General features: G+C 41.6%; 1 protein-coding gene across 1 annotated transcript in view; it reads left to right on the forward strand.

Annotated features, from left to right (window-relative positions):
- Positions 1-24,770, forward strand: part of NAMPT (nicotinamide phosphoribosyltransferase) — a 42,972-nt gene that overhangs the window by 3,491 nt on the left and 14,711 nt on the right. The window contains exons 2-7 of the mRNA XM_019543559.1: positions 8,610-8,766; positions 11,354-11,457; positions 14,233-14,361; positions 16,900-17,058; positions 17,394-17,530; positions 23,205-23,430. Coding sequence (XP_019399104.1) covers positions 8,610-8,766; positions 11,354-11,457; positions 14,233-14,361; positions 16,900-17,058; positions 17,394-17,530; positions 23,205-23,430 — 912 coding nt within the window. The remainder of the gene's footprint in view (positions 1-8,609; positions 8,767-11,353; positions 11,458-14,232; positions 14,362-16,899; positions 17,059-17,393; positions 17,531-23,204; positions 23,431-24,770) is intronic.

The following is a 24,770-nucleotide window of genomic DNA, read 5'->3' on the forward strand; positions in this document are numbered from 1 at the left end:
GAAGGCAGCCTCCCATTAATAATAATAATAATAATAATAATAATAATAATAATAATAATAATAAGATCAAAGATGTGGCAGGTGAGAGAGAGGCTGCACTCAAGACCCAGGTTGGCATGGTAGGCAAGGGCACTAGGGGAGGGCATGGCACCCCAGGGATGGTCCTGCCACAATCCATTAATATAAATATTTTGATAACAAAGGAAAAATAGTGGGAGAAATAAATTATTCCTGTGCTTCACATTATTGCATTGTTTTCACTCTCCATGCTGTGTATGACCTGCTTTCTGGTAAACTTGCACATACTTTGCTTTCTCATTACTACCCCTAGTATATAGTCCTGCTCTGCTGACTCTGCCTACCTCATTCTCAAGGTGTGGGACAGCCTCTTAGACATACTGCAGTAATGGGCATTCTGTAATAGTGGGGCAGGTGTCTTGCAGGTAAGTGAATACCATCTTTGTTTTAGCGTGTTGTTCTTTTATTGTGAAACAAAGCTTTCAGGGGTGTCCTAAATGTGTTATTGCACTGAAGAGTCATTTAAAGATGCTTATAGCAAAGAAGTGTCTATTCATTTTTGGCAAACTTAATTGCAAAGTATCATGACTTCCATGTCAGTGCTCTTTTAAGACTTGTTGAAGCAATGATGGCATCTGAGAGTTGATGTGGTGGTGTAGTTATCTGTAGTGAAACACCACACCATGTAATAGCTGAAATGTGTGGAGGGGGGACCCCTTCTGATGTAAGATACTATATTTTCTCATATGACACATGTCCCTTTTCGTTGGGGGGGGTCCTAAGCATGGAAGCTGCTTTTGTTGGAAAAGGAGTAAGTGTGGAAGTACTGTGCATGCCACGCAGCTGCCAAGATAGCTATTGCTTTGGCCTGCTCAATAAATTGAAGGGGCAGAGTCCTGTATTACCCTTGTCATAGCCATAGCTGTTGGCAGAGCTCTGTAACTTGTGCCCAAAGTATCGGTGCTTTCTATAGAGCAAGCTTGTCTAACATATGGCCTGTGGGCTGCCATGCGGCCTGCCAAGCTGTTTTGAGGCCCGAGGTGCTGTGATAAGAATTGAAAGTAAACACTACTTTCGTTTGGGGGGGGGGGGGGACTGATGTGATACCACTTCATGTGAGATCTTTGAATATGGCTCGCCAGCCCACTGGGTGATAAAAAGTTCATGATCTGGCCCCACATTAAAAAAGGTTAGACACCCCTGCTGTAGAAGAACCTACATAAAAAAACTACTGACACTAAAGAACTAATAGTCTTGTTACTGCCCTTGCAAGAGTTTGGGGCCTAATCTGGTATGACCTCAAATAAGTCTTCCTGGGAACTTAGGGCCCAGGCAGTTTGGAATTGCAGGGGATGGATAGTTCACCACACCAGGAAGTTCCTGATGCTATGGTTCCTGGATACTTTGTTTCCAGGAGGACTTACTCTGTCTCACAGTTGGCCCTGACTGGAAAAAAATGTTTTTGGAAGGCTGAATGTCGAGGGGTGTATGTGCGCGCTGTTTGGGGACATGTTTTTGCAATTCAATATATTGGCGGGGGGAGGTATGAGAACACTGGTTCTGAACATTTCTGGCCTATGGCAGCACTACTGAATGAGTAATGCACTCTAAGCAACATCCTCCTTCCTGATCAGCCTTAGTTTTATGTCTTCAATTTCCTGTGGCTAAAAGCCATGTCCAAGAGTCTCATGGGCAACATCACCTGTGAGCTGGGAATAGGAGACCACTGAATAAAAGGGTTGCTGGCCTGCCTACTTCTGTAAGTTTCATGCATTGCAAACTGTTTCAGGAACAACTTTTAAGTCCTCTGTTTTGTCAGTGATCTCTGTCATTTTTCCATATCCCTGTATTTTCAGGGCTTCATGCAACACCCCTCTTCCCCCCCATTCAGTGTGCTTTGTACCGGTGGCTTTGTCTACACATCATCCTTCCCATCCCACTTGTGCTTTCTCCACTATGCTAAAGTCTCTGCCTATCATAGCTTCCAGGTCATGGGAACTCCAGTTTCTCATTTTCCTAGTTCAGCCTTTCTCTGCCACCTGCCAGGGACTGTTTGGATATTCCAGTTCCCCATAATATTGGCCTTTCTTTTCCCCAGGTAGGAGGTTCTGTGTGCCCTTCATTCACCCCTTCCTCCCTTTGAGAGTTTTTTTGGATGCCGTCTAGATTGTTACTCCCAAATTCTGGTGCCAGGTGTTCTGGCCTCCTTCCCATTCTTATTTCACTTCTTTTGATGTAAGAGATAAGTCAAAACGCTGCCAGAGATCAGCTGACTACAGATGGAAGGGTCTTGTTATGGTAATTGTGGTTGGCACCTGCTGATTCTTTGCTCCAAACACCATTATAAAGCTAGTGAAACCTGTTCAGGCTGATAGACAAATGAAAGGGTTCCTATGCTTTCCCATTTCTCCATTCTGGTTTTCTAGTTTTCACCAAAATCAGCAGAATTCTGCTTAAAATGTACTTGACCATAGTTTCAGAAAACAGTGCACAAAACATGCTCAGCTCAAAGGAGTTTGAGCTGTTATGCAGCCAGACTTCATTTTGCACAGGTAATTGCTAATTTAGTTTTTACCAGCGTATTATCCTGCTTCTGTATGGAATATTCTGTAAATTAAATCATACAGGGATAAGTTGCCCTGCGAGTACTGCAGAGGCAGAGTTCTTTCACTAGTTAGGCTGCTAATGAGGTTTTTTTTCTTCAAATAGATATTTTTTGGATCCTCGTAATCAAGCTTGTTAGCTATTTTAATCCTTTAATTTTGTATATTAAAAACTCATTGTTGTCTCACTTCTTGGTTTCTATCTACCTACTAACTCTGTACCAATAGTGTGGTGGCATTTGCTATTCAAAACGTTTTATAGGCACTTAACACTCAAGGTGAATGCCTGATTGGTTGAACATTCTTTAGTACTTCATAAAGGAAACATGAGTGTAAAGAGCAAGGAAAAAGGTATGTCATTTAGTTTTTGTTTCTTTGTGCTTGCTTAGTAATTATACCCACAGACTATTCTTGCCCAGCTGCTCAGAGGGTTTTTTCCCCCCTTTTCATTATTCTGCAACAGGAAACTTGGATTTTCCCCAAACTAGCCTTTCTTTGAGTAGCAAGTCTTACAAAGTATCTAGTCCCTTTTACACCCTCCCTGTTTTCTACAGTAGTATTTTAAGCCATGTTTGTGCTGTAAACTGTTCCAAACCTAATGTCATAAAGACTAAAGGAACACTGAAACCAATTCCTAAATTATTGGTTTAAATATTTATTTTCTTGTCTTAAGGGATCCATACCCCTATAGGAAACCAGGCAGCTAACTGTTTCCAAAAGAACAGAGTAAGCAAACAGGTTCCCTCCCACCCCCAAATCTTTCAGTACAGTGACGGGAGGTGCTTATAGAATATATGAATTACCACAATGACCTGTGTTGGCAGAGTTCCAGAAGATTAATTTTACTTAATTTAACAAAAGCACTCCGTCTGTCCATCTGTCTCTTTTTTGCTCCATCCCAAGTGAGATTCACACTTGTGCCTCTGAATCTGTAGGAAGTCAGGTCAGCTGTCTTGCTGCTGTGCCCTGGGTGAAGGGTTGCCATTGAATATTAGACTGTCGCTTAATAAAACAGTACTTATGTTATTCTTTAACGATCATAATATTATTTGCTTGTTCTTGACCGCTGTTGTATTGGGCAGGGGTTTTTTGTATCCATAGTGACGCTGTAGTTTTTCATGAGTTTTTGCAGTTAACTTACTGCTAGATTGGTGGTTCTCAACCTTGTTACACGCATCACTGCTGAGAACCACTGAGCAAGAATCTGTCTGGTGCCAGGTGAGCATGGCAGGGGCAAGACCTCATCCCACTGTGCTCTGCACTTTCCACTCTGCCCCCTCACAGCCCCTTGTCTTTACCTGAGGGGGGCAAGAGTAACCAACACTGCTATGGATGCTCCTCTGGCTACTTGCACACTTGCAACCAGAACCACAAGCATCTGTTGCTCTTCCTGCCAGGTCTGGGGGTGGGGAGGACAAGTGAAGCTGAGAAATGCAGTGCCACATCTGCCTGCCTGCATTATTGCATGCTGCTGGGAGCATAGAGGCTGCTGGGGAGTAGCTGTGGGCACTGCTTGTCTATGGGAGGACGAGTGATCTGGAACAGGCTGGATTGTCACAACACCCTTGAAAGGGTCTCATGACACCCTGGTCGAGAATCATTGCAGTAGGTATTCCTTCTTCCTTCCAGGGAGTATTAGCTTGTACCTGGCGACTGAATTGCACTCGCAATTGTTGCCCATTTCTCTTGCTGTTAATCCTCTGAAGATCCAGTCTTCTGTATTCCTACTTCTCCTAAATAATGTCCGTGATAAAATTTACTGCCTAATTTCTCTCATACTTTTTCAGACTGTTACACATACAAGCCTGTGAGGCACCCCAGTGTTAATACCTCTGTGATGTATTAAACGGAGGCCATTAATTCTTGTTCTTGCTGGTCTCTTCACCAATTTATAATTCATGACAGCACTTCTACCTCTCCTCTTGGGGCTATTGACTTTTCTCAGTCTCCTCTTTATGAGGAGTATCAACAACATTTTTATGAAAATTCCAAATAAACTGTCAGCTCTGGGTTTCTCCACCACTTTGACATTTCTTGGATCTCAGTAGATTAAAAGGGCATCTGTGAGGCTTTCACAGAAATGGTGACAACTTGTCAAATGTTATCATGTTTAATATAAATCGACTTATTGCAGCCAGTTAACTTATGGCTGCAGTGAAACTCACATGATTGTGAAGTTGCTCAGAAATGACTTGATCTAATTCTTGGGATTGCTTCTAGTAAAATAGAGGCTTTTTAATGTTTATTGTACTAGTTCTTCAGTGTCTTAACAGGCTTTAACCAGAGATTGAGAGTGAAATCCTTGCTCCTTTTTTAAGTCTGTTGCAATTCCCATTTGTTGCATCAGGATCAGGCTTTTTCCCTCTGAACTGTCTATTTATTTATTATTTTTATTTATTCATTTTTAACAGCTCAGTCTTGTCATTCCTGTGGACCTGGTGCCTTGGTTTTTATCTGCCCCAGTAGATAAATTAGCTTGTCCTGTGTTGTGGCTCTGCTACTTGTAATACTTGACACAGGAGTGTTGATCCATCAGAAGACTCCAAGTGGTCTTAACCTTGGTGCTGAAATAGTAGCGGTGATGACACTTGTAGAAGAGATCTCTAGTATTAACAGTCTTAGTGGCTCTTCTGTCATTACACAAGGGCTATGTTTAAAAAGTAGAATTTCTTCATTTGACCCCACTTCTTTCCTCATACCATTCGACTACTGTGGTGGTGTAGTTTCTTTTCTATCACAGCAAAGTCCAGAAACTCTCTAAGACTGATGTTATGCAAATCAGCAGGCAAGCCTGTTGCCTGTGCCAAAAAGGTGAGCTGGAGGAGAAAGGAAAAGGAAGGGATATTTGCTACTATTTTCCAGGGATTCTATGGCAGATCTAGGAACTGAATCCAAAATTCCTCTTGCAGAAAACCAACTTTCCCTTCTGCTTAACTTGTTCCATTTTAATACAGGCCGAGTGATTATAAACAACAGGTAGGAAGTATGAGGTATCCCAGGTTGTAGCTGTATTGGTCTACGGGCAAAAGGAATCAGAACTCATGGTAGAGATGATGTCTTGTATTAGACCAACTAGATTTTTGCAAAAAAAAAAAAAAAGCTTTAATTGCAAACTTTTAGGAACAAGAACCCTTCTTCAGGCATAGGAGAAAAGATTGTAAAAGTTCTCTTGTAGAAATGGAAGTTCATATTTCATAGGAGAGTTTAGCAGGAGATGTGGGAAGTATGGCATCTCCAGACACCTCAAAGATGCATTCTGTAGCCAGAGAGCTTATAACAGCGATTCTTAACCTTTTTAGACTCAAGGTATCACTCAGAAAAGGCCAGTGCTTACTTTTTACTCATGTTTTGACTATGGAAAAATAATAATTGTTCGGTTACAAAGAACTGAGGCCCCAACAGCTCAGAATGTATTTAACAGTATGAATTCCTGTTTGAAATATCTGGGTTTATCTTGTGAATCATGTGTGCCTAGCCAACAGTACTAACATTGTGGAGCACTCTGTGGCACCTTTGAAAGGACCTGAAGACACCAAGGGTGCCAGGGACACTGGGAAATCACTGGTTTATAATCTAGAGAAGCCAGGGAAGTCTACGATTATGAGTCTTGTAGAAAGTTGAAGGGAGTGCATGGGTTCCATAAGTTAGAAGTAAAGTAAAGATTACTCGGGACATCTTTATATAATCAAAGTATAAGAATCCTTTTCTCTCTAACTGATTTTCGGTGTTGCCTGTGTGGGAAATAAACTTAAATTTTTGAAGTTCAGTTAAATGTCCAAGAATAAAATGTTAATGTCTTTAAATATTTGAGGCAATGATGGTACACCACCATCTTTATGTTAAATCTTGCGAAATGTTCAAGGGTTTAAACTAGACAAGAGTAGCGAATCTAATTGACTTCCGTGCCTGATATTGTTTCATTTAAGTATCTTGCATGCCATTCTTTAACCAACTCTGTTAGTGGCTCAGTGCATGTTTTCTTAAAGACTAATTCTGTTAGTCTAATACATATTTATTTATATCTATAAGCAGTAAGTGGTCAGCTCCTACTTGAACCATTTCAAATTATTCATCCTTTCAAGCTTGTCTACATTTTGAATAATTACTCTGCAAAAGTGGCAGCGTAAGTTCCATGTTGTGCATATCTAGATTCCTGGTAAAGTTTCTCATGCCCCAAATTAAAACTTGGCTTTTTTCCCCTATAAATGTCAGCTGAGCAAATTGAGTTGTATCTGAAAGTCAACTTGTGTTTTTGGTTCTGACACTGCTAATAATAAGCGCTTTGCCTCTGGAGCCATTGTGTTGTGTTGTTAGAACGGAATTCAGTTCATGCTCCATTAGCTATAGCAGCTCTGCAGTGCTTTGTGCATTTTGAAGTAAATATGTAGATATCTAAAAATACACTGGCAAGCCATGTTAAGCTATCAAGGCCAAAAATAAAGACACATTTTTTCATTATTTTTTCCTTTTTTTGTGAATTTTTTTAAAATTAAACCTTCCCTTGCAGCACTGGAAACCCAAATGTAACATAAGAGAACCAGAAAGTGATTCTGACCAGTCTAGTTCACTGTCCAAGCTGAGGGAAATGCAAAAAATAAACAGCATAAGTGGTGAAAAGGAAAACTTTGGATTTTTAAAAGCTTTTAATCTACAGTTTTTTAGTAACACAGGTAAGGGGAACATTTCACATGCATTATTTTGACAGTGTCAGAAATACTGGTTAAGAATAATATGGGGGACATTTCCCTAAAAAGATGGCATGACAAACTGGAAAGATGCACAGAAGCTAACATTTATTAGATGGTTTAATAAATTGGTTCAGTAACAGTAGTGAAAAAGGTATTACACTACTTAGTGACTGATTTACAGGCTCATCACAGAAATTTACATCTTCCTCTTATTTTTCTTACAGTATACAGATTATTGGAATTATTTTTAAAAGTTCTGACATCAGAAATCCCATCTTAGAACTGGACTTTGTATGGCCAAGCAGGCCATACTTGTATGGAAGAATAGAGACAGTAGCCCAAACTTCTGAAAAATAATACTATTACATTCATGCTATTGTGCTTATTCTTTTCAATGCGTAATAATGGGTTGCGTCAGTGTGTGAATTACATATTTCAAGATGAATGCCATGTTTGTGGGTTAAAGCCCAAAAAGGCATGTTTATTGGATGGAAAGTTTGAGCTAAATCTGTTTGAGGTCTGTAATGAGGAAAAATGGAAATGTTCTGTTAAATGAGGAGGATGGGGGGGAATCTATATGATGCCTTTTAACACTACAAGTAGGAAGGTCTGAGGCTTGAAAACTGGGGTGACATAACTGAAGCTTGAAAACTGCGTGCCTCTACTTACCTAGGGTCAAGGGATGTGGTTGGTTGTTTTCTGGCTTGGTGCCATCACCTTCAAAATCTGAATGGGTTTATAAAACATTGTCAAGGTTTATGATGATGGCATCATATCAGTGTGCTTTTTGTAGGTGTGTGGAGGGCTAACTTTTGTGACTCTCCACTCTTTCTGCTGCTTAGCTTGTCTAAGTGATGGTGAAAACTGACCCGTCTTGTTGGTTTTCGTTCCTGGCATCCAAAACTGATCGCTTCACTCTGCTTATTTGGTTGAAGCTACGGTACCTGAAGAAGCCACTTGCTGAGTGGGGAAAGACTTGCATAGGTGAAAGGAAGAGGTAGAGTATCCAAGCTTCCTTGCTCAGTTAGAAATTGGAAGAGTGAATAATCAGTGGATAACACCCCCATACCCTCTCTCTATCTAGGATGGGTAGAGTATGGAAAACTGAGAATACTGCTCTTCAGAGCAGCCTGAAAAACTTGGAGTCATTTTATCCTTGTGTGACATTTGGAGTCCTGCAGTAAACTATAACATGTCTAACTTACTTCTGATCTCTGTCTTGTCTGAGTTGTTGTTGTTGTTGTTGTTGTTGTTGTTGTTGTATTTCAGCTTTTACTGAGGTTTCTCTCTCTCAACGCAGGTTACGCATTATAAGCAATATCCACCTAATACAAGCAAAGTATATTCCTACTTTGAATGTCGTGAAAGGAAGACTGAGAATTCCAAATTAAGGAAAGTGAAATATGAGGAAATTGTCTTTTACGGGTTGCAGTATATTCTAAATAAATACTTAAAAGGTAAGTTGGTGAGAGAGAGAGTATGCGATTATCTATCTCACTTTCAAGTAAAACCATTATCTGTACAAAATCTCTTCCTTTTTTTTTTTTTTTTTTTTCTCCAATCAAGCAGTCTGAATTATGGTTTGGTGCAGTATTATTTTTCAGGTGTGGAGTGTGTGTGAGTGATGCATTGTATTTACTAGAGGTGTACCAGTAGAGATTTTGAGGGCGGATACAGATGGCCAATAGTTTAAAAAGGCATATCGGCTAATACCGATCTGATTTTTCTGACCAGTTATGTGCAGCTTGTAAGTCTGTTGTGGTGGAAGGGGCTGGGGGGGGTTGATCAATTCCCCCTCCCCCCCCCCCATGGTGAGGGAAGGAGGGGCAGGACTGAGGCACAGCTCATGAGCAGAAGGCAGCTCCTGCCACTACTTGTGCCCCAGGAGGGTGGAGGGTGCCCCTCGGATCTGCGCAGGGCAGGCAGACTGGAGCTGTCGCTGCGCAGGGCTTTTCTTGGTGTGGGCTGGGCTTGGACCATGTGCCAGTGGCACTAGGAGGGGCTGCAGTCACCCCAGATTTTGTCGTTGCTCTGCCCCCAACCCTGTGCCACTAGGCTCCATGCCCTGCCTCTCCACCCATGCACTGGGAAGGGTCAGGGCTGTGCCAGGCAGCTAGCAGCAATAATGGCACTGGGAGTGGAGCTGTGGCAAAATTTGGGGTGGATGCAACCCCCTCCCAGCACTGCTGGTGCCTATTCCAAGCCCAGCCCCCGCTGAGAAGAGCCCTGCACAGCACTGGCTCCAGCCTGCCTGCCATGCGCAGATCTGGGGGGCACACCCCCACCTCCCCACCCTCCTGAGGTGCAAGCAGCAGCGAGAGCCACACCTCCATCCCCTGCCTCCCCAGGCAGTGCCTGCCCCACCCCCTCCTTCCTTCCCTCACCACCTTCCAATTTAACAGCTGGAGGCAGCTCTCCATGCTGCCCACTCTGCTCCATGCTGCACTGCAGCTACATGCAGCATGGGCATTTATCAGCAAAATTATTGGCCCCATTGGGCTGACATCCAATACAGCAATTTTTTTAATATTAGACTAATGTATTGGTGCATGTCTAGTATTTACTCAGCTCTTCAGGATCTTTTAATGGTCTTGTATTATAAATTCAGTGTCCTCTGCTTTGCTTTGTTTTATGCATCAATGGGATATAAAAAAAATAAGTTAAAAATGCTGTTTTTTCTTTTATGAAGGGTCATCTTAAATGTAACACACCTTTGAAACAAAAGATGCATTACTTGAAATAAATCAAATTGTAGGAGTTCAATTCTCTTTGAAATTCAGTTAAATTTAGTGTTTTGCATATTAGTTTTGGAAAAACTTGAAAACACACACACACCCTTAATTTACATGCTTATGGTTTGTAACTTGCGTTTTAACTTGGTCTTTTATGGATCTTTTACTAGTGCTAAAGAATTCAAAATGTTGAATATAGCACTCGTGTTCACAAGTTTAGGGTTTTTTTTTCTTAATTTAGTTAGTTAAAGGCTTTCATCTTTATGTAGTGCTGCTGTTAGGCTCATGTTTAGAGGTGCAACTGTTTGTTTTTCACACTTCAAGTCAATACCACCTGGTTCTTCCTTGCTGTGTGGGTCCTGTCACGCACACAACTGTTTCTGCAGTTTGGTCATGTGGCCTGTTCACCTTTTGTTCACTTCAGAATCTGCAGAATTGTCAATTCCAATTCTTGTCAAATCTTGGAGGTCAAAGCATGTGGCAATCCCGTTTTTTGTTGTTGTTGTGTTTTTTGCCAAAAGCAACGTGTAGGGCCTGAACTGCTGTGTACTGTGCAGGCTCTCAGTAGGAAAACTGTCCTAACCTAAGGGTCCTTTAACTCAATCCATTATCCTTAATTTATTGTCTCTCATTTTGGAGATGGTTGTCAAAGGCTAGTTGATATTAGTAGGACATAAGCTTCGTTAGCACTAGAGAATTACAGCAGAATATTGAACTTAAGTGGATTCAGTGTTTTATGAAAAGTACCAAGTCAACACTACGTCAGTTTCTTAATCAGCACCAAGAAGAGTGCAACTGAGGCCAGCAGCATTGGAGGCTTTCTTAGAGTGCCTAGCTAAGGTGCCAGAGCCCCCTGGAGGAACCTAGCTTAATATCCTGTCTGGCCTTGATGCATGTGCCAACTATGTGCTTGTAATGCTCCTCTAGGAATTATTGAGACCATCAACTCTTTCCCTCTCCCCACAACCCCCTAAAAAGTTCTAATTGGCCATCTGAATTACTGACCTCAGATTATTACCAACCTGCACTGCATTTGAACCACTGAACTAATGTAAAAAACGCCCTTAAATTTCCTAAGCCATCTTTTCCTTGCTTTCATTACAATTCAGAAACAAACAAAAAATGCTTTTAGACATCATTAGTGCATTTGATGACCGGTTTGCTGTCCATAACACTTCCATGTCTGGGAGGGGATGTGTATAATGCTTATCACGTTTATTTCATTTAGAATAATTTAAGTACGAGTTTTTAAAGTGAGAAATAATTAAATAAAAATAACTTCAGAAATAGTAATTATTTTTTCAAATTTCAGGTAAAGTGGTGACCAAAGAGAAAATTCAGGAAGCCAAAGAGGTGTATAGGGAGCATTTTCAAGATGATGTCTTTAATGAAAAAGGATGGAACTATATTCTTGAGGTACAGTTCAGTGTACATGTATATTTCAATTCAGGATAACATTATGAAGGTTTTGTAAATTAGTACATTAGTTATTTTTTGCCATCTTTCAGATATGCCTGTTGTAGTTTGACCTCTAAACAGAAGCTATTTTAGCCATGACTGTGTGTGTGAGAGAGACAGAAATCTAGCTTTGAGTTCAGCCTGCAAGGACTAGCAGCTGTCACAGAGTACTCCAATAACTGTAGGTCTGTAAAGGAAAGTTAGTTTTTCATCCTTTCAAAACCCAAATATGGCTTTCCAGGTAATAGGGATTTATTGCTGCCGTCACTGAGCTAAAATGAGTAGGACTTGTTGGCAAAATTCCTTATGTAATACAGTACTCTGGCTGGTTGTGCTATTTTTATTGCTTTCTGTAAATAATCCTAGCTTTTTTTTTCTACTAGTGTAAGAAGTTGCAAAACTTCCTGCATAAGTGTGTGGAAAATAAATCCTAACTGGTATATGAAAATCAGTAGTTTGTAAATTTTGCAGTCATCCTTAATCCGTTTCATTTTGAAACGCGGAGAAGGATTAAGCTTTTGTGAAAACACAAATCTGAACTTAGCTCTGTTCTTTTCTTTTCTCAGTATAAGCACTATTTTTCTGATAGTGGGGAACACCTTTTTCCTCTAAGAGTTAGGCACATGTAAGCAAGTAGTTTTAATAACTTCTGTTCAGGTCCCTGAGGTTGATTCAGTATTCAGTCTAATTGGAGCCCACTGCAGGCCCAATCTGGACTTTGCCTGCCTCTGCTTTAAGGGCTTGTCCCACAGGGACACTCGGGAGTATTCATTCAATTAGCTAAAACTGTGATTTTTTTTAAACAGGTTGGTTAAATTGCATTAAACATGGTCTGAACAGACTTGGGATAGAAAGGTCTTTGTTCACCATTAGCTAAAATTAAAGCTGCTATAATCCTGAATAAATCTGTCTGTACTGTATAATGCAGAAATTAGACTTCATAATAAAACAAGTGTCTGCACCAAACAATGGTGGGACTTAAAAAAAAAAACAAAAAAAACTTGCCAAGTGGCCTACACTTGGTGTACATAAAAGTACAATATCAAAGAGAACTGTCAGGCACAACTCTTGTAAAAAGCACTTCTTTGTTCCAAAAATGGCCTTTAAAAACAGCAGAGGGGTCTCCTTAAGTAAGTGTTCAGAGGGTAACACTATTAGTTGGTGCAGTAGTTGCACATTTTTTCATAGTGGCCACTTATGAATTCAACCTTTTAATTCTGAATCAACTTTCCCAAGTTTCCTTGTGCAAACTTATCTTATTTTGATCAGTCTTTATTGCTGAAACAGGATAAATACCCTTCATTGATCCTTCAAATATGCCACTTTGGTTTGTTCTACTTTTCTTTTCTTTTGAAGTGAACCAGAGCTATGGGTGACTTTTTAGAGCAGTGCAAAGCATGTAGTTGCACAGGCCCTTGAGCTGGTTCTTGGTGTTTCTGATATCGTGCGTAGTGAAAAAAGAGGTCTGAAACAGAATCCTCAGCCCCTACCCACACTTACCAAAACCAGTGGCATTTTCTGGTTTTTTCTCTCCATTAGACTGTCCCTTTTTAATTCAGTTAGCTCATCTGCAAATCCATTTTTAGCCTTTTACAAATTATACTTATTGGCAAATAGTCACAGGCTTTTTTTTTGACCTGGCTAAATGGATCATTGTTGTATGTAAATCCAGTCTGTGTCAGCAAGGAAAGGAGAGAGAGGAAACTTCTCTAACTGTAGCAGTCTCTTGGAAATGTCTGGATTTCTTGGATGCATCTTCGCTTACTTGAAAGCATTTTTCAAATTCAGAATGGCAGGATTGTATAAAGATTAGCTGATGCTGGTACAGCTGGAGTTGTCAAAGAGCTTGAGATGTATTGGGCTAGCCATGGAGGATGTATATTTTTACTGGTTTAAAATTGCATCATTTTGGTAAAGCAGCACATTTTTGTCATGAATATTTTATTCTGAATATTTTGTGGAAACTCTAAAGATATATTTTTCTTTGGCTTTATGCAAGCTGCTGTTTATCAATTTAGCTTATGGTACTATTTCAGAAACGTATACTGGTTATTGTTTTTTACAGTTGCTGTCTCATGATTTATTCTACTGCAAACAGGCCCATACATCATATTCCACATGGTGTTAAGTCTTTCAAGCATGAAAGTTAATGTTGACAATCCTTTGAAATTGAAAGAATAAAACTGAGACTGGACTTGATGTTCAATGAATAGACTAGATGAAATCCTTTTTAAAATGAATGTTCAGTGATTCCCTCTTAAAGAAATTAGACTTCATAATAAAACAAGTGTCTGCACCAAACAATGGTGGGACTTAAAAAAAACAAAAAACAAAAAAAACTTGCCAAGTGGCCTACACTTGGTGTACATAAAAGTACAATATCAAAGAGAACTGTCAGGCACAACTCTTGTAAAAAGCACTTCCTCTTTGTTCCAAAAATGGCCTTTAAAAACAGCAGAGGGGTCTCCTTAAGTAACAGTGTTCAGAGGATAACACTGTTAGTTGGTGCAGTAGTTACACATTTTTGTGGGACTAGAGGATTTCGTATATTTGTATTTACAGGCTTTGCATTTGTGTTCATGAAGGAAAAATTGTTCTTTCTTCGGTTTTTAACAATTTTAAAATGTAAATTAAATTTTAAGTTTTTTAACTGATATCAGCTTGGCTGAAGTCAGTTAGTAACATTGGTCCAGGGCTTTCTACCACCTAATGATATTGCTGTGTCTTCTACAGAAATATGATGGGCATCTTCCTATAGAAATAAAGGCTGTTCCCGAGGGCTCTGTCATTCCCAGAGGACATGTTCTCTTCACAGTAGAAAACACGGATCCAGAATGCTACTGGCTCACCAACTGGATTGAGGTTAGTTTCTGAAAGATAAGCTTTCATGGCTGTAAATGTTAATATGTTAAAAATGAAGAACAGATTCTTACTTGTTTTATTAAACTTGGGGTGAAAATTTGGTGAAACCAACCAATTGGGTGTTGCTTTCAGCACATTTAGAATCATAGAAAATTAGGATTGGAAGGGACCTCGGGGGCACACATGGAGGTATGTGTGCTTTGCAGCAGCTCAAATAGAAGCGGTGCAAATTTGAGCCAGGGCTTTTTGCCTCAGCACTTGTGCCCAGACTTGCACTTTGGTTTGGGGCAAATTACATCAGTTGGGTGTGGGCTACTAGTTAGCCAGGTGGGACTTAAGGCCCACTCTAATTGGGTGTACAGATAGGAGCTTCTGGGGCCTGGTCAGTTGGTACCTGGGGATACTAATCCTTTGTCAGCTCAACTGCTACAGCAACACCCCAAATCCGTTTTTTAAAATACCCCAAAATCCATGTTCTTCCACAATTAGAATAAAAGATGTGTGTGTGGAGCAAGATCAGTTTGTAAATATATCAATAAAGCATTGCCTATGTTAAAGCAATTTGGAAGACTATCAGTGTTCCTGTCATAGTAAAATAAATTCTAAATATCTGTGTTGATGTGTGCTTTTGGTTTTCTACTTGCATGATGGGTGTGTGCTGTTGGTGGGGATGTGGAGTTTGCAGGAGGGTATGGGAAGAGGTAAGGGGGGATGCCGGTTAGTATGTGGGTAGGTGTAAGGGGTTTGCAAGGGGAAAGTGTGGGGGGCTGCTCAGGAGGGGTGGGTCCCTCTTGCCAACCTGGCAGGGGTCTCGCCTCTCCTGAGCAGCCCCCCTGACACCCATCCTATAGAGCACATGGACAGCCCCCACCCCCAGGTTCCAGCCACTCCACAAGACCACCACCTCCCCCATGCAGGGCCCACAGCTTATCCCCTGCAGCAGCAGCGGGAGTCGGGCACTTAGGGCCTGCTGCTGCCAGCCCTCCTGTGGCCTGTTGCCACTGGCACTGCAGCCACTGGGTGAGGGAGCAGCCATGTGGCAGCCCCTGCTTAAGCCCCTCCACAAACCCACCCACATATGGGACATCCCCTCGGCCACTCCTGACATCCCCCGATACTCCGTGACATCCCACCCTATGTCCCTAACTTACCCTTGACAGCACTGGGGGCAGTAGGAGCACCACAGAGATGCTCTGGCCAGAAACCTAGAGGACTGACTCCTGGGTTGCCTCTGGGCATGGTCTCAAACCATGCCTTGCCCTGCTGTTTCATGGCATATTTTTTTAGATACCTTGATATTTAGGTGTCAGATTTTGCCCCCGTGCTGCAAATATGCAGCACAAGGACTGGTTTTTTTGTTCCTGCACATGTGTGGATGTGCCCCATGAGGTCATCTAGGTCACCCTCTGCTCAAAGTAGGACCATCCCTAACTAGATCATTCCAGCCAAGGCTTTATCTAGCCAGGTCTTAACCTCCAAGGATGCAAATTCCACAACCTCACTGAGTCTTCTGTTCCAGTGTTTTACTACCCTCCTTGTGAGTTGTTTTTCCTAATACCTAACTTCCCTTGCTGCAACTTGATACCGTAGCTCCTTGTTCTGTCATTTTCTACCATTGAGAACAGTCTAGTTCCATCCTCTTTGGAATCACCTTTGGGTAGTTGAAGGCTCTTATTAAACCCCCTCTGTCCTCTCCAGACGAAGTAAGCCCAGTTCCCTCAGCCTCTCCTTGGAAGTCATGTGCCCCAACCCCATAACCGTTTTGATTGCCTTCTCTTGGACTCTCCAATTTGCCTACCACTGTTCTGTAGTGGGGGCCCCAAAACTAAACGCAGTACTCCAGATGTGACCTCACCAGGACTCAATAGAGGGGGGAAAACTCACTTTTTTTTTTTAATGATTTAACTTTTATTAAAAAAAGAAGCATGGGGAAATCTGCAGCAAGGCTCTTGTGGTTTGACTCGTGTGCATTTTTCTTCCTTTATTTTCTTCAGCTGCTTTTTTTTTTATTTCCCTCAACTTGTAAAAGATGATATCTGCAGTAGGCAGTTATTACGTGACCTGTCTTGCAACAAAATAGGGTCTTATTTATGAGGAAGTTTCCAAAAACTAATGGCAATTTCAAAATAACTAGAGTGCAATGTTTGCTTACTGGACCACATCACTTCTCTATGTAATCATAAATGAGGGTTGCATTCAACAGAGCTGCTGTTGCATTCAGCAGTGTTCCTCTGCTGCGTTGCAGTTTCCTGCTCATTGCATGTAAAATAGCTTTATTTCAGAATTGCCATGATTTTCTGAAATACCCTCATATTTAAGTTTTATTCTAAATGGAGTTATTGAGTGGTGCTGAGAGATTTCCCTCCCATGCTCATGTGTTCCACACCTAATCTTTTTGTTCCCTTTTGCAGCTGTGTACATTTTAGAATTCCTTTGTCAAAATGCCTTTATATGAGACTTGGTACCACCTAGGGATTTTTGTGACCTACTCAAACATGGCTTTGTGTTTCTGATAGATTAATCTGATTTTTATTATAGACTATTCTTGTTCAGTCATGGTATCCAATCACAGTGGCCACAAATTCCAGAGAGCAGAAAAAAATTTTGGCAAAATATTTGCTGGAGACTTCTGGCAGCTTAGAAGGACTGGAGTACAAACTGCATGACTTTGGCTACAGAGGAGTTTCTTCACAAGAGGTAACACAAATTGCCTAATTTCTTGTTAGAGCATTTCAGCACATGACTAGTCTGTTTTTGTGATCACTTTGTTGTCAGGTAAAACTATATAAGGTGTGGGACATAACATGCAGTAGTATTTTTTTCTGGTTAAATCCCTCCTTGGGGCTTGAACTGCAGTTTGTTTGGATATGTACTTGGAGAGCTTTTCTGTTTGTTGAAAGTATATGAAGTATCTGGAAGAAATCAGAACTAAACTATGAACAAGTTCTGCTGTACAGAAGTAATTGCATAAAGTGCTTGATAATTAAGCTTTCTGATTTGGTTGGATAATAATTTGTGCCTCCATTTCTTAGACTGCAGGAATAGGAGCGTCGGCTCATTTGGTCAACTTCAAAGGAACTGACACAGTAGCAGGAATTGCTTTAATCAAAAAGTACTATGGAACAAAAGATCCAGTTCCAGGATATTCTGTTCCAGCTGCTGAGCACAGGTACAGTTTTCCAACTATTACAAACCTTTTTTTCTAAAGTCCCTTTTTGGTGGGTTTCCATAATTGTATTTTATTGTTCCCTTTTTCTTACCCAGAACTACTACTTTCCTTCCACAGAAAATGGGAAGGTTAATTACATAGTCAGTTTTTCATGTTATACTGGCTCATCTGTTAAGTAAATATGTTCTATGCCAACCTCTGTCTGTACAATGTGTTGATACATAGCAGTAGCATAGTTTAACTTTTTGAAAATGTACTTCTTGATTTTTGAATTTTAAAGAGTCACATCCCATTATTGACAGTCAGGTTATAAAGTCATAAGTAAGCTTGCAGATTCTTGTCAGTAGGCAAAAATATGGCTGTAGAGCCCAATTCTTTTACAAACTTGACAGATAGAAGAGAAATAACGGAAATTGCCAGCCTTGTGATATACAGCAAAAGCTCTGTTATCCAGCACCCATGGGTAATGAGGGTGCTGGATAACCAAATATGCCGGTTACCTGAGAGGCCCGAACAGGCATCTTTACCTGTTTGGGCTGCTATCCCTCCTGCCACATCTGGTGCGCCAGTGCTGCTCCCTGGCATCAGTGTGCCAAGGGACAGGGAGTGGGGTCCAGCGGATGCTGCTTTGCCCTGGGCCATGGGGGCTCAGCAGCGCAGGCTGCTTTGCCCCGGGCCGTGGGGGCTTGGCAAAACCGGAAGTACCACAGTGGGCACTTCAGTTTCACTTTTGTTCTGTCAACCGACATGCCACTTAATAGAGCATGCCAGCTTCTAAGGTGCCAGATAACATGGCTTTTACTGTACATTGATTTTAACAGAACTTTTTTGACAATCTCTCTCCTGACAATCTTACTAGCAAACTAAGGAAATGATGGGTGATCACTGACGAATGAGTAAATTAAGATCCAAGGATCTTAATAGCAAGTCTCCAGATGGCTCCATAGCCCAATTTTAGATCCACATGTCTTGTTACAGTGAGGACAGATGTTTCCAGGAGGAATGAGCACAGTGTTGCTGCATTAGATGTTCTGATGTTCTTTTCAACTGTTCCTCTTTTCCTCTTCTGCCTGTTGACAAGCTGTTGCAAAGTGGTGAGGCTCCTTCCCAAAGAGTCTTTCTCCATTTTGGTTGTTCCTGAGCAAGAGTCTCCCAAATGTTGATGTTAAACCTCTTCATGTTTGCCTTCAGGGTGTCTTTGAAGTGCTTTTTTTGCCCTCCCATACTTTGCTGAGCTTCTTTCAGCTCTGAGAAAAAGATTCTCTTTGGCAGATGGGAGTCAAACATGCAAACAACATGACCTGTCCAGTGAAGTTGGTTTTAGATGATCATGACCTCAGTGCTGTTGGAATTTCCTTCAGCCAAGATGCTGATATCTGTGCGTCTATCCTCCCAGCTAATATGAAGGATCTTGCAAAAGCATTGGTGGTACTTTTTCCAAGCTCTTGAGATGTCTTCTGTATGTGTTTCAAGTTTCCAAGCCATACAGCAGAGTTGGAATGACAATGGATCAATAAACCAAGAGCTTCATTTCAGCAAGGATGTCATGATTTAAAAAGACACTCTCTTACTTGGATGTCCAAAGGCTGCGTTCGCATATTTCATGCGGTGTTATATTTCCGCATCAATGTCTGTCTTTGATGAAAGATGGCTTCCAAGATAGATGAAGTGATCCATGTTCTCCAGCAATTCTCCATTGATTTGAATGGACGGGGGTGTATGTTTTTCCATTTGGAGCAGGTTGGTAATGGACTTAGGTTTTGTTGATGTCTAGAGTTAGGCCAATACTCTTGTAGACTTCCAAGAGGTACATTAAGAATGGTTTGGAAGTCCATTTCAGATTGAGCAATGACAGCATTATCATCTGCATACTAGAGCTCCATTATGGATGTTGTGGTCTTCGTTTTGGACTTGAGTCTGTTGAGGTTGAAAAGTCTTCCATTCATTCTATACAGTTTCAATTTCAGGTCGGAGCTTTCTGTCAACGAGGTGCATTATGGTGGAGATGAAGACGGAAAACAAAGTTGCGGCAATGACGCAACCTTGCTTCACTCGGGTTTTCACCTCAAATGATTGTTTGACTCCTGTTACTGAGAACCCTTGCTGACATGTCATGGAGAAGTCTCAGAACACTGAATTTGTTTGGGCAACCAGTTTTGGACAAGGTTTTCCGTAGGGCTTTACAGTTTACAGAATCAAAGGTTCTAGAGAAGTCGAAGGCCAAACAAAGAGGTCAGTTTTGCTTATGACACTTCTCCTAGATTTCACGTACTGTAAAGATCATGTCCACAGTTCCTCAAGATGGTCTGAAGTCACTTTGAGATTCTGGAAGAATTTCTTCCGCAAGTGGGAGGAGGCAGTTGGTGAGGATACGAGCTATGCCGTTGACTTTCCCAGCAGTGGCCAACAATGAGATGCCTCAGTATTTTCTGCAATCAGCTCTGTCCCCCTTCTTGAAGATAGTAATAATCAAGGCATCCCTTAGGTCGGCTGGGATTTCCTTGTTCCAGATTTTAAGGATGAGGACATGAAGTTGATGCATAAGTTGTTCTCTTCCTCCTTTTGAAAATCTCTGCAGGTATTCTGTCGACACCAGCTGCCTTGTTATTCTTCATTTTCCTAATGGCGTTCCCAACTGCTGCCAGGGTAGGCAGCAAACGGAGGTCTTCTCTGATTTGCTTTTTGCGGAAAGTTGTTGATCTCATCTTCATTGACAGTTGAGTCGCAATTCAGAAGGTCCTGGAAATGTTCTTTCTGGCAAGCATTGATGTCTTTCAGGAGTGTTGTTCCATCCTTTGATCTTTGAGGATTAAGGCCTTGAGTGCTAGGGCCATAGACAGCTTTGGTAGCACTGAAGAAGCAACAAGTGTCACGGATGTCAGCAAAATGTTAGATTTCTTTTGATTTTTCTGAATCCACCACTCATTCTTCAGTTCTCCTTTGCACTGCTGATTTTTGCTTGTTGGTGTGCTTTTTTTTCTTGATGGCAGAGTTGATGTCATTCTGTCAGGTATAGAAAGTTTTCAATTTCCAGTCAATGAGACCTCTGGGGATCACCACCTTGTAGTGGTGGAGAGGCTTGCATGTTCCAGTGATCCTGAGAGCAATGTTGTCAGGAGCTTTATGCTCCTGGTAGGGTCACTTATGGCGGCAAGTTCAAGGAGGAGATTTCCTGAATAAGAGCTTATCCAAGAAGGTCTCAGTGACAGGACAGATGGAAGAAAAGTATAACTCCCTTTTCAGTGACTGTGAAGGCGGATGAAGGCTACAGCATTTCAAGGGTCTCCAATCATCTCAGATTCCATGCCATTTGACTTGGATCCCTATTTGTCAAGGACTGTGCAACAATATCCTCACACTAAAAGAAATCATGCATAGACATCTTCCTTATGGGAACTATGCATTTGCTCTGCACAGTGGAAGTCCTACGGCAATCAGCTAGTGGCAATGGGGACAGGACTGAGATCTGGAAGTTCTTAGTCATGGACCGGCACATCAGCGGTGGGTGTTTGCTTCAGTTGTCTTGTTCGGGGAGAAAGGCAGTATGAGCAGTTCAGCAGCTGCACCCACAACTGAGAAGTCGTATTTAGGATCTACTCTGCTCACTCCACATGGGGAGGGGGCTAGAAAGGGTGCCCCAAACAGTCTGTCTCAATCAGTTCCTGGCTGGATAAGTGTCCAGTGGGATCACCTCTATCTGGTCACTAAGATAAAAAAATGTTTTTTGGAACCTGGAATGTACGAACCTTAATGCACTACACGAATAGTGATTGCCCCGGGCGAAGGAGAGCAATCGTCTCTCGTGAACTGTGGAAGTTCAACATTGCCATTGCTGCCCTATCTGAAACTTGACGTGCTGGAGAAGGGCATCTGAAAGAAGAAAGTCGAGGATGCACCTTCTGGGGGGAGAGAGAGCAAAAGAGGAAGCACGGACACATGGAGTTGGTTTTGCCATCAAAAAAGAACTTGTGAACAGACTCTCAGAACTCCCAATTGGTGTTAATTGACTACAGGTCCAGTACTGTGTAATGTCTTCACTGATGATTTGGACAATGGGATTGAATGCACACTTGTCACATTCTTTAGGTGACATCAGGTTAGATGGAGATGCAGACACTGTAAGGTAGAGGCAGGATTCAGAATGACCTAGGTACACTGAAATTGTCCACAATCAACTAGGTGAAATTCAACAAAGACAAGGTCAGAGTCATATACTTATGTTGGGACATTGCAATTATTCCAATCCAGACTGAGAAATGATTGGTTAGGCTGTGGTACTGCAGAGGAGGACCTGGTGGTTTCAGTGGACCATAAGCTGACTATAAGCCAACAGTGTACACTTGTTGCCCACCCCAAAAAGCCAACAGCATCCTGGGTTGTATTAACAGAAGTCTCTCTGAGAAACAGCTACCACATCCAAGGAAGGCAGCAGGCTTGCAAATTACCCACTCCCAACCCAGAGAGGTAGTGATGAAAAGTAACAATACAGAAGTCTGAGGCACTGGTGAAGCCTCAGCTGGAATACTGTGTCCAATTTCAGGCGTTACGCTTCAAGAATGCGGACAAATCGGAAAGAATCCAGCAGAAAGTAACAAAAATGAATAGATGCCTGGGAAGCAAGACTTTTTTGCAGAAAGGCTGAAAGAGCTACAGTTATTTAGTCTGGTGAAGAGAAGACTGGGTGGGGGGGTGTTAACAAGCTTTGAATATCAGAAGGGAGATGACTGAGTGGATGGAGATGGGCTTTCTCTGTGGCTGTAGGGGGATAGAGCTAGGAGTAATGGCCTCAAGCTGTGGCAAAGGAAACTTAGGTTGAAGATTAAGAGAAGTTTTTGAACTGTGAGGATGGTCAAGCTACTCGGGGAGGATGTGGAATCTGCATCGGAGGAAGTATTCAAGAGCAGGTTGGATGGATGCTTTGCTGGGATGGTCTAAGTCAGGGATGATCCTGTCTTGAGCAAGGGGCTGAACTAGATGGTCATATGGGGTCCCTTCCAGTCCTATTTTTTTCCTATGATCCTATGTTTGCTAGAATCTTAGATATCAGTGCTCTTTTTTTTTTTTCTTCTCTCCCCATTATAGTAGGTTTCACGAAAGTAAAATAAGATTCCCTGATTGTGACAGCCCTTAATGCTGGATTATTTTAACTGCAGATTTAAAAAAAAACAACTTAAAAAGTTAATCTTCAAACTTGGTTTTCAAAGCCTCTCCAGGTTTAAACTAGTAAATCAAATTGCTTCACCCTGGCCAACTGCAGGACTGCTGCAGGAAGAAGACATGGAGCTGAGTGTGAATGCTTGTTAGTAATCTCTTAGCCTGGAGATTGAGGGGGCTGATCCTGAGAGAAACTAGGATGCAAGGTTGTTGCGTCGCTCTGAGATGGATAAATAAAAATGCTGAGGTAGAATACTTGAAAAGTTTCTTTGCTAAACTGTATTGTACAATATGTAAATCGCTTGAAAAGTCTGAAGGATTAGGCTAGTTTGCATTATAATTGGCTTTATTGGGTACCTTTCTATGCACTACAATATAAAACGTAAGTTTTGATGCTTGAAGTCCTATCTAAAATAGCTCTCTAATCTTTATTCCTGTTTTGGTGTGTGTGTGTGTGTGTGTTTTGGGTTTTTTATTTTTGTTTGTTTGTTTGTTTGTTTGTTTTTTTTAACCCCTCCAGTACCATTACAGCTTGGGGGAAAGATCATGAAAAAGATGCTTTTGAACACATAGTAACACAGTTTTCTTCAGTGCCTGTATCTGTAGTCAGCGACAGCTATGACATCTACAATGCTTGTGAGAAAATATGGGGGGAAGACTTAAGGCATTTAATTGAATCCAGAAGTCCAGAGGCACCACTGATTATTAGACCAGACTCTGGAAATCCTCTTGACACTGTGTTAAAGGTAATATGTTTCAAAATAAATATTTTTGTAAAGAGTTTTTAAATGTCTGGCTAACAACTATGGAGAACTTTTTGTATTAATTTTTTTAGTAAAACTGATAGCTTTTTCTGGGTTGAATCCAGAAGTGTACCTCACTTACACTGGTCTGAGGCAGTGATTCTCAACCCAGGGTGCCAGGGCACCCTTAGGTGCTGCAAGATCTTGTCAAGTGTCCCAAAGGAAGTGTGAGGAGATAAGCAGATAATGGCAGGCTCAGGCTCTCCCTGCCTGGCTGCTCCTGTGCGCCCTCTGCAAGATGGTAAGCACTATAATAACTTTTGTTTTTTAATTGGGGTGCTGCTCAGTTTACAGAAGTTATGGAGGCAGTGCCTTGAATCTAAAATAAGTTGAGAACCATTGATCTAAGGAAACTCCTATCCTGCATTCTAAAAAGTTCGTTTCTTTTTACTGGATTGGCTTAATGGCCAAGAACTCTTTCGGAGATATTTGTCTCACTTTAATTCTGAATGCCTCCAAAAGCAGTCAGTATGCATTGTTCTGTAAGTTGCCTTCAAATCTTCAAGTATGATGTGCAAGATTTCTTGGATAGTGCATTCTGTTCTTTGATACCATCACTATATAATAGGCAGTAAAAAGGAGGTTGACTAAATACTAATAAAATGAGAAAATAAAGGAAGCTTTCTTGCTACTTAAGGAAAAACCTGGAGACTCAAAGGCCTGTGATATTGAAAGTATCAGCTGCCCTGAGCTATAGGTGCAAGGAAAAGTTCCAAACCTGTAAGGCTCTGATATTAAACTAGTGGCACTTGGCCTTTAGCAAATGAGCCATGAGTCACCCCACAGAATAGTGGAATGCTTGGAAAAAAATTATATAGATTTCATAGACTTCAGGGCTGGAAGGGACATCGTAAGATCTTTGGGTCCAGCCCCCTGCCCAAGGGGCAGGAAGTCAGGTAGGGTCAAAGAATCCCAGAAAGATAAGCATCCAAATGTTTCTTGAAAGTGTCCAGAGTAGGTGCTTGCACACCTCTGGGAAATAATCTATTCCAGGCCTTAGGGGTTTGGACAGTAAAGAAGTTTTTCCTTATGTCCAGCCTAAAACAGTCTTGCAGGAGTTTGTGGCTGTTGGACCTTGCCATCCCTTGGGGTGCTCTGGTGAACAGGTGTTCCCCCAGATCCTGATGCACACCCCTTATGTACTTATAGGCTGCCACCATGTCTCCCTTGAGTCTGGGATGAAGAGTCCCATCGCTCTCAGCCTCTCTTCACAAGACCTGTTCTCTTGCCCCCCGATCATGTGTGTGGCTCTCCTCTGAACTCTTTCAAGCTTCTCCACGCCC

The sequence above is a fragment of the Crocodylus porosus genome, unplaced genomic scaffold (genome assembly GCF_001723895.1).
Source record: "Crocodylus porosus isolate Cpor-Errol unplaced genomic scaffold, CroPor_comp1, whole genome shotgun sequence".
Taxonomy (NCBI): domain Eukaryota; kingdom Metazoa; phylum Chordata; order Crocodylia; family Crocodylidae; genus Crocodylus; species Crocodylus porosus.